This window comes from Pocillopora damicornis, chromosome 1, assembly GCF_964200805.1.
Source record: "Pocillopora damicornis chromosome 1, jaPocDami1.2, whole genome shotgun sequence".
NCBI classification, from domain to species: domain Eukaryota; kingdom Metazoa; phylum Cnidaria; class Anthozoa; order Scleractinia; family Pocilloporidae; genus Pocillopora; species Pocillopora damicornis.
Window position 1 is genome coordinate 7,669,515 of NC_142670.1, and position 10,624 is coordinate 7,680,138.

The 10,624-nt window shown below is 36.0% G+C and overlaps 1 protein-coding gene across 1 annotated transcript; it reads right to left on the reverse strand.

Annotated features, from left to right (window-relative positions):
- Positions 1 to 2,672: 2,672 nt before the first annotated feature.
- On the reverse strand, positions 2,673 to 4,494 carry LOC149051730 (uracil nucleotide/cysteinyl leukotriene receptor-like). Its single transcript, XM_089184728.1, has one exon. The coding sequence runs from the start codon at positions 4,454 to 4,456 to the stop codon at positions 3,482 to 3,484; it is 975 nt and encodes a 324-aa protein (XP_089040854.1). The 5' UTR covers positions 4,457 to 4,494; the 3' UTR covers positions 2,673 to 3,481.
- Between the last annotated feature and the right edge of the window lie 6,130 nt (positions 4,495 to 10,624).

Sequence of the window (10,624 nt, forward strand, 5' to 3'; positions counted from 1 at the left end):
CTTCTTCTTGTTTATCACCGAAACACCTTTGAGGAAATATAAACTATCAGGAATATACAAATGAAGTCACGTCTATTTTGTTTAATTTTGTCCCCAAGGGGGGGGGGGGAGGTTTGGATACCTTATTTTAAATGCAAAACCAAGGGAGGGGAAGTAAGTTGCAAGGCTGGTATGCATTTCAGGATCTTGGGCATACAATTCATATAGGATCATGTACTCCTGTTATACGTGTCCTTTCCTGTAGGTTCGAATATTTTCCGAAAAAAAATTCCGTGTTGGGCGGAAATTATTTTTCAAGGTTTAATATCATGATAAGGGTATTTCAAGCGTAATGCTACTGGCGAGTTAAGGTTTATCGGCGCGAGAAAAGCACTGCACTGAAGAAGTTTGTCCCAAAAACACTCGTGTATATCAAGAAACAAACGTAGTAGTTCTCCAATTTCATGACTTTTAATTCTTTTTGGTTTACAAATGCAGAAAACAAGGAAAACATTTAAGGATCCCTATAAGCGCGCTGCTATTTGATTTCTACTTTCAATATAAATTGTAGTACCCACTGTGACTTTCTCAGTGCATCATTTTTAATTTACAAAATTTTGGTCTTGTTTTAAATTATTCGTTTGTATTGCTTTTTCTAACTTTTTAAGTTTGAACTTAAATGGGCTGTCAGGGGCAGGTTTCTAATGGCAGAAAAAAACTTATGCCCATTTTAAATTTGCTTTAGGCAAAAAAATGTAGTAAAATAGGAATGACATGTAAATAAGACAGCCGTTAGAAGAGAGATTAAAGAGTTTACGGCAAAACTGCGATAGATTTCAAAAAGTAACCCCGACGCTTAAAATGGTAGTTCTTAAGAAATGTCTGAAATTAGTCATTTCCTTCTATTCAAGAACAAACAGAAAATGTTTGTTCTGACTTCAGATGACATTGTGGTGTAACTGCGAAATGAAATACCGGACGTTCACACTGTACATGTCAGCCAGTTCTAAATCGAGAAAAATATGTTGCGTTTTAAAAGCTTGACTGTCGCTAAAAATTAACAAAATACAAGCTGAAATCATCCTTTTACTGGATACCGGTCTATCAAGCACTCACGAGCGATAATTTTACACAACGATATACAAGATAATGGACAAACCATTATACCGACTGTAATATAGTACACTCTATCATATAGCGAGTGCATCATCCGGCTTAAGTTGGCTTTTTTAGCCGCGGGGAAATTATTTCTCGAAGAAATGAACATTCTTCAATCATCGACTACGAACGCATTGTTGATAAGATTTATGGGTGAGTATCAACTTTATTTATGTCCATTTATTCTTGCTACAGTAAGTCGTCGTATCTCCCTACGATAGTTTATCTAGAGAAAGTCTTGATGAACTTCTAACTTCTGATTCAGTTCTTGTGTCGGATCCCAAAAGGAAAAAAAAAAAACCAAGAAAAAGTTTAAATTCACTGTTTGTTTGGTGTACGTTCGTTTATTTCAATGTCCTCCTAAAATCAATGAACACCCAAATTGCAAATAGATAAACGTTATGACTGTTCTGATAAAAAAATTATAATAATAAAAAAAAACATTTAAAAAATCGTAAATTTTTTAGGTCAAAGATACAAACAGGAGTTGAGTGTTTTGGAAAGCATTTCGGAACCAAACGTAAGAACTAGTAATTTTCTTTATGAGTTTACTGGTATTTATGATTGGAAGAGACCTTCTATTATTTATTTTTGAAGCAAATAAGCAATAGGGATCAGTAGCTTTCGTCTTCCCATATACAGTATAAAACGCCAAAATTGCAATTCTATTCCAGCCATCGACATTTGTAGACATCTTCGTTTTCATCGTAGGTGATATATGGATCTTAGGGCCTCAATACTCGTAATAAATATCCCTATAAACCGAGCTCAAAAAAAGCATCACATGGCTATAAGTTAGGTGTAGCGACTCGGAAAAGGTGACACCGAGTTGATTTTTAAGCCCCTTTAATGACTGACTAACCTATGTTCACGGTATAAGTGTGTAACCATGAGTGACATGTATTATTCTTGCTCCACGGAAGGGGACGCTTTTTCTAAGACGGTGCTTCATGCATGCAGTGCACGCTTATGGCAAAGAATCACATGAATTTCCACTCTTGGTTTTTTGAAAATGAAAGGCATATGTGCTGGGAAGGATGAAAGTTGTATCTGAGGCAGTTTATTCGCAAAATTTACAGCCAACCAAGCATAGCCCTGGCTAACCACAGGCAAAGTGCATTGGAAAAGCTATTTCGTGATGTCATAGGCACGAACTCAGATGCAACACATGTAGTAAATGGATCTGCTTCAGAACTTTTGAGTTAAGCAAGGCTCTTCCTTCTGCCGATCGCCTATATAGGACATCTTCCATTCATATTGGCAAGTTGCTGGCGTCTTTAAGCCGTAATTCATGTTTGTGTTGATCAAAAAATCAAGGTAATTTCTCCCTCTGGCGAAGTGGCAAGTAGATTAAAAAAAAATTTACTATGCAATTCAGAAGCAGTAAACTGCTCTTATAGTCAAACCTGTATTAAACGGTCATCCAAGGGGAATGGAATATCAGATTCGAGGATTTAAGATTCCAGACCAAGAAAAATATGAATATAGCTCATTTAAGATATGTGGGGTCTTTGACAGTGTAAACAGGGTCCACTTTTATTGATAAATGCACCACGCAGAAACGATTTACAATTATTTGACGTTTTAGGCCGCTGGTAAGGCCTAAAATATTACTGAAAGCAGTAATTTTTTTTTTACGATGCATTGAAACACGTGAGAGTATATTAGGTATTGATCACTCTATTTCAAAAGGCTCGTTTTGAAAGCACAGCTTGTTGGATTTGTTTTTGTTCGTCAGAATTTACTACGTGGACTGAGTTAATTTTAATAAGATTCCTTTTAATGCATGATGATTAGCCTCAAAGAAGTGGCGTTTTAGGCAATGCACACCTGCTCTAATGAGTCTATTCAACTGCAAGCCGTAGGGTTTTAAAACACTTGCGTGGAGCGATAAGGCCAAAAAATAGCGTGATCAATAGACTCCATTAGAAACTCCTTTATATAAGCTTCGCTGAGCATCGTACGTAGAAAATAGGAAAAGTATAATATCACGAAATTTTATCATTCACCAGATAGTCTGACTTCACAATTTACCGTTTGGACTGTGCATTTTAGCCATGAATGAAGTGTCTATTTCTATGTCTTGTGAAAGTGATGAACACAAAAAATGCTGAAAATTAGAAAAAAAAACCAAAAAAAAAAACAACTAAACTAACGTAAGGCTTCATTGTTCGACAAATGATTTATATCATGGTTGTGGCCTTGTATCCTTGGTGAAGCTGTTTTTAAATTTTTAGTAGAAGTAATCAATTCAATACAGTCGCGTATTGAAATATTTTGTTTCTACATTGATAAAAATGATCGGAGTTAGGTTTTCCCGTGCGTATGATTCCTCCATCTCTGATTAACGTGGACAATTAGATACATGCGCTCTCGAAGTTTGAAGATGTTGATCTTCCAAATCTGCCACATTATTGATGTTCTCTCTTCCACATAATACTACTTCAATTGATCGCTTCAGTTCTTTAAGTCTAAATGTAGTCAAAATAGGATTTACTGCAGAATTGACGTTCAGAAATATCTCGGAAGTTACTCTTAAAATCAACAGCCATTTCTGATCGTGGCAGCTGTAGCAGTTTGCTTCAATAAGAACAACGACGAAATAGGGAACCAGACAAGTAATTAGACAAATTAAGATTAAAAACGAAGTTGTGGCACATCGTTGCTGTTTTTGGGTGTTTTTTAGTCTGCGTATGTCGCTAAGTACTGGGTTTTCAGAGATAGATGACTTTCTTTGCAAATCAACGCGAGAGCGGCTCTTTCGCAAAGTTATGAAAATCCCGGTATAGGCCATTGTAGTTACGACAAGAGGAAACGTCGTGTGTAAGTGAATATCGACTAAAACGTACACATCCCGAGACAAATCAACGAGCTGAAGAGAGGCGAAGATGGTAGAGAAAACAACTATGAACACTGTACAAAAGACGAGGTGTTTTGGTCTGACTTTACGAAGATAGAAATAAGGACACACAACAGAAACGAAACGATCGACCGACATGGCTGTAACGAGCAAAATTGAGCTGTTAACTCCAATGTATCCCATTATTCTGGGGAAATCTCCCTCCGTAGGAGAAAAATTTTCTCCAAATGTACACCTAAGCCTCATAACAGCCTCTGCTGGGCAAACAGCAATGCCAACGAACAGATCCATCGCAGCAATAAATATCAAAAACACGGAAAATGTTTTTCTGAAGCGACGAAGGGGGTCTTTGTATAATGCCACCAAAGTCACACCATTAAGAACTGATATAAGAAATGAAAGTAGGGAAAAAGATATTCCACTCCCGAGACAAATAGACTTCTCAAAATCTCGCTCCATGACGATAAGCGTATAACAGTTCTATGACAAAAGGCAGAATATTGTCTCCTCAATGTAAGACGTCTTCAGGGAGGTAAATTACCCTCAAAAAAATGTTAATTAGAACTTTTCAATGGTTTGTGCAAAACAATTACCTTATATACGCTACTAATGCACTGCCTGAATTTGAATAACATTCTTCGTAATCAACAGAAGCCAATTGCTTTAAAGGATCTGAATTTGAAACTAATGCCCTCTAGAGCATGGAGTGCGATATTGCGATATTATGTAATGGAAAAGGTTGGCTTAAGTAGCTCCAGAGAGGAGATTTTAAGCAAACCAAACATTAATGAGTTAAAATATGATTAAAAATGGCCATGAATGAGAGTGGTAATGATAATAAGATACTAAATAAAACAAGTAATACGAAACGTGTTTTCCCTTTTCAATTTACATACGTTCAATAGCAAACGTCGGTTCATTTGCTTTTTTCTTCAATATTATGACATGGAGAAAAACAAAAATAGTCTTTCAGTGAATTAAATGCAGGTTTAAAAAAGTATTACGCTCAGGTACAGTTAAGAAGACATACTGAACCTCTCATTCAACGTTAGCTTCTAGAGTTTATTTCTTTTTTAATCACGCCAAGAGAGACGAAACATTTAAGATTCGCTTGCATCTCCAAGAAAATCTCAAGCGTGTGGTAAGGGTGGAAGTAGAAGACTTCTCGAATTTCATGCTAATTGCTTCATAAGTTGCTAGCTATCTCAGATTCAGATAAATATAACTCAACATGGAAAAAGAAATCTGCTGCTCAGTGATATCAGTTTCGATGTCAAACGTGCAATTTTGAAGAAAAATTGCGCTACATCAGCGAGAAAATATCTTGATACCAATAAAACAACAAGCAGAAACACCAATGAAACATTTTTTATTCATGTTGTGAACTAATCTTTAAGCAAAAAAATTTGAAACTATGCCAGTATTTTTTTGCCATTAATTTGCGGTTCTTCTTTCTAGAATATTTTCCCCATCATATTTGGAGACCCTGAGGGTATACTCAAACAGGTAGTTATTGACTCGTAGGCAATTTTGGAGGAAACAGCTAATCGAAAAACTATTGTGAACTAGTATGCGTATGTTTGTTAATATATTAGGAGAGATGGTAAACTTTGATCTCGGTAAAGAAAGAAAGAAAGATTTTTTCGTCCTGTCAGGAGCCTGGGACAAAGAAAAAATTATGAGTCCCCATGAAGGATCAAACCTTTACCGAGCTCAGAACTTGCCATCTCTCTTATTATCTTGTTGATCCCAGCTGTATACAGGACGCGTGTCATATGAATTTCGTAATAGACATCGCTCACCGTGAAGTCTGTGTGGCTCAGTGACGAGGAATCCGAAGGGGACTCAGAATTTTTTATTTGTCCCACGCTCGTGAAAAGACGAAAAAATCTGTATTTTTTATCTACCTTATGCATGTTTAAGCATAAAATTATTATTATTATGATAAGGTTGCAGCTAATAATCGTGATGAATACACTTGCACATAAAGAAAAAGAAGTTTTTTTTCCAAGGCGTAGTCACTTTCGATGTAAATAACGACATTTCGTTTGTGTACTGCGAGTCTTCTTCACGCGATAAGGTCGACAGAGTATTGCTTAAATAGTTTTTTGATCGTCGAAAACATGCAGTCGATATGTTGTCGAAACGTCGCGATCGACATCAAAAGTGATCACCTTGTCAGACAAACAATCATACCTAATAAATCAATACCGTTTGCCGTATGCTGTATGACTCGTGCTCTGATCCTCGTAGTCTAAAATTAAGGATTCATCATCGTTAATTAAACGATAAAACGTCCACGCAGCGAAGAAATTCGTATCTAGTAAATCAAAACACAAATCATATAATAAAACTTTGCTATCATGCCTATTATCGCATGAAAGAAGGTTTTGATATTATCAATCACACTTTGTGGTGCATGGCAAAGACAGGTGTGATATACTGTACTGTTCTGCACCAGTTTTTTAATTAGCATAACAGTCAATTTCCCGCATTGTATACTTTCCATTTACGGTTCGCTCTGGCCCAAAACAACGCAAGGTCTATCGTTTTTACAAAATAGTGTTCTCTGAAATATTTCTGAGAATGGAACTTTGCTCAGATCTGCAGGATATACAAATTGGAGAAAATAGTCCTTTTCTTCTAACACGTTACTAACACACACATAACTCTCAAAGAAGTATTAAGACCAAAACTTGTCAAATATAGGCAACCACACAACTATTATTAACTCTCCTGAGTGAGTACCAATGCTCCTTTAAAAACGTGACTTTCTGCACGTAAGTATAATTACCACGAGCATATCTCAAGACATGACTCGAACCTATGATCCTCCTAATAGCAAGCGGAGAAAAAGAGGGGGCTAGACTGATAGAGCCTAAGACGTTTTCTGATTGTGTAGCTTGTTATTCATTTTAAGGGAGAGTTCCTTGGTAAGCAAGCGTACCATACCATTATTGAACTCCTTAAATACTTTAAGTCTGGTTAAACACAAGGTCTTCCGTGAAACTCTCGCGCAAAGATGTAAATTGGGAAGGAGTAATTTTGAGCTCGATTTTTGTGATCAAAGCTATGACACTTCTGGAAAAGGTAAATGAATGGTTAACACCTAGCTCTCCGCTCCCCGTGGTAATGAACATATTGCTGAAGCAGTAGCCACCTAAAAACCCCTCCTCGGGCCTTCTTCTTGAAAGAAAATGCAGACTCTCTTCATCTGTCTCCCGTCCACTTTTCATCGAAATCGCTAGCATAAACATTATTAATTCAAAAACTTCCTTCAATTAGTTGAGTAAACGAAGGTAGAAAAGTCAACTCTCTCATACAAAAACAATTTTTAACACCGAGTAGATATTTTTCTTAACAACTATGCAAAAAAGAAAGACACCAGCTAAACCTCACTGACTAGTCTCATAAGGGCAGTTACTTCTGTGAATAATGAAAATGCAAAAATCATCATATTTGACCCAAGACATAACTACTAAATATCAAATTTAAAAAAAAATACATATATTAAAAATCACATATTCAGTATTAGATGTTCAAGAAACCAATATAATTTCTAAGCTGCAAATGTATTGAACACCCGCTCGCTCACATTAAACAGCCTCAAGATGGTTGGATATTTGTTGCTGAAAAAGGATAAAGTAAGGCATGAACTGTAACTTCGCGGGAAATTAATTCCCCAATACTGGCGAGGAGATATATCATGGGGTTATATTTTGACGATTTTAAAAGGCAAACATGAAAAAGGGACATTGACTTTCGTGATTCACGCGTCCTAGTATTCCAAGGAGTATGTACGAAAAGAGCGAAATCTTTCTTTGCAAGTTAACGTCATTTCAGAACATAAGTTACAAAATAGAATTTACCAGTATAACCAAATAATAATTTGAGTATTTGTCGATGCGTAGATATCCTGTAGATATTGTTATTGTAACGAGTTGATCAGTTTAGTCATCGACTTGAATTTTCTTAAGGGAGCTAATTTCGCAAGACGGCCGATATGTAGATCCACCAGAGAGCAATTCAGAAGACACAGTTTGCAGATGCAATCATCTGACTCATTTTTCTCTCTTAGCTGACTTCAGTTGTGGCCAGAGGTATTTTTTACTCTTGTTGTATTTTGCATTTCGATCATAAGTGTGTTGGTTCAATAAATTCATTGTTCAATCTAACTTTGCGACAGCTCTCCTCCAAGGACGTAACTATCCTGGAGATCATCACATATGTGGGATTATGCCTTTCCATCATCGGAATTCTTTCAACAATAACTTTGTATTTTTTCCTCACGTGAGTGCTATTTCTAATCAATCAGCGGTGTATTTTCTAGAACAGACAATGTTAAATAAAACCGGTGTTCAACAAATTGTGAGCAACACTTACTACAGTCGACTGTCAACCATCATACACTTTCAGTCACTTTAAAAACATTCGAAGTAAATATAACAATAATTTATGGACAATATTATTTGCAATTTCCATACACTCAATATGTTGCAAAATTTATGAGTCATTATTGATATCACGTTTGGTTTTCAGGGCTTGTTTGTTTGTTTGTTTGTTGCTCTAATGGTTACTTGATTTGTTTGACCTTGCTCTTCGTTTGTGCTTCTACAGATTTCTCGTACTTTTATATAAGTATATCAACATCAATACCTGCCTCATTTTCACCAAACATATTGGAAAACCTGTCTCAAATACGACTAAGTCTCTTTGTATCCCTTGGAGCTGAACAAATAATCTTTCTCGCTGGAATAAACGCCACAGAAAAAAACGGTGGGTGGCTCTTTACCATTCGTGGAGTTCGTTTAAAGAAAACCTCCTTGAATGAAATGTAAAAAAAAGTCTTTCCCCTTACTTTTGAAGGCTGTTTGTGTCACAGTGGTAGCTCTAATGCATTACCTCCTAATGGCCGCTTTCTGTTGGATGCTTGTCGAGGGAATCCATCCCTACCTGTTTGTTGTGAAAGTTTCCAACATCAAGACCAAGATGCACATTTATCACGTCATTTCATGGGTTATTTTGATTTTTCAGTTGAATTTATCATATACTGTTAGGGATTATTTTGTTACCTTATTGTATCATGTTATTAACTCTGAATTTTTATAAAAGGTTTCCCAGTCATTATGATTGCCATTTCACAGAGCATCGCTCCTGAAAAATATGGGATACAGAGCTTTACCAGCTATAATCATTTTTGTTAACTTTTTTTGTTCACTTTTTGAAGTTTGTTTTGCTTTACTTTGATTATGTATCCTACCCTTCCTTATTACTTTCATTAATCTCCTTCTCACAATCTTCATCTTCTAAGGCCAGTCTGTGACCTACAGTTTCTTTCACTGAACGAATGTTACTTTTGGAGGCAAAGCTAATCGGGTATATTGTGAGACCTAATTTTTCTCTTTTTATTTTTGTTTTCCCCTTTTTTTCCCTTTAGCTGTTGGATGTCGTCGATGTTAACTAACAATTTGATCTGGATATTTGTCGCATTTGTGATTATGATTGTAAGTTTCGCATTGGGATTAATTTTTTGACAGCTTCTGCGGGAGATTTTAACGAAATCGTATCAAATTTTAAATGATCCTCTAAACGATATTTGAAATTGATCTTATAACAATCCCATATCTTAGACTGTTGTCGTCCTTTAGAATTGGCATTAGAGCATGCGTGGCTATTATTCCCTTGCTGAGTGTCACGTGGTTATTTGGTCTTCTGACACCATTACACAAAGTTTTTAGGTACGTATTCTGTACAATGATTGATTTGATTGATCTTAAAAGCTTGTCTTTCTTTGTGAAGGGTTTTTTAATTTTTGCCCTGCACTGTGCGCCAAACAGCCAGGTTAGTTTTTTATGAAAAAAAAAAAACTCGTGTAGAGTACGAATTTGAAAATCTTGTATGAATATTTGAGTGCCCTTTCTATTTACTTTGCTTCTCTATCGGCAGATTAGAGAGCGATTCAAGAGAAAAGTTCGCACTGTTTTCCCATCTGCAACCGATGGAAACTCTACAAAGAAGAATTCAAATGTTAATCTGGGTAATTTTGTGATGTGAACGCAGTTAAACTGAAGCTTTGTAACGAGTTTGAACTGAAAAAAAAAAACGCACACCCTCGGCAATAAAACAGACTGAGGATGAGAGTTAAATTTTTTGTCGAGTGCCAGTTATTTATATTTGCTTAGAGGAGTCTAGTCTATGATAGGCCACCTTTCCAGAGTCATCAGCCTTTAACATTGTCTGAGGTCTTAACTAGATGCAAAAACCTTTTTCTGACAGAAAATAAGCAAATCTTGCTCATCGCATGAGAAATTAACACGCAGAATAGATGCTAGTAAACTTCTTTCTATGCATTTGATATACTTATTTGCCTTTAAATAGCATAACTTAACATGGAGTCATTAATATGAATAAAACCACGTCGTCTAATTACGGCAATGCAACTTATTGGCTCAAACCAAAAGCGAAGGTTTTTTATTCTTTTTTTTTTAATTATGTCGGTTCATTTGCGTTTTTATTTATCATTATAACGTATACCAGAATAAAAGAGTGTTTGGTTAATAAAATCTTGGCATATAGGTCATTCCCACAGATTAATGGTGTACACCGCAATGATCCACCCATTTACCA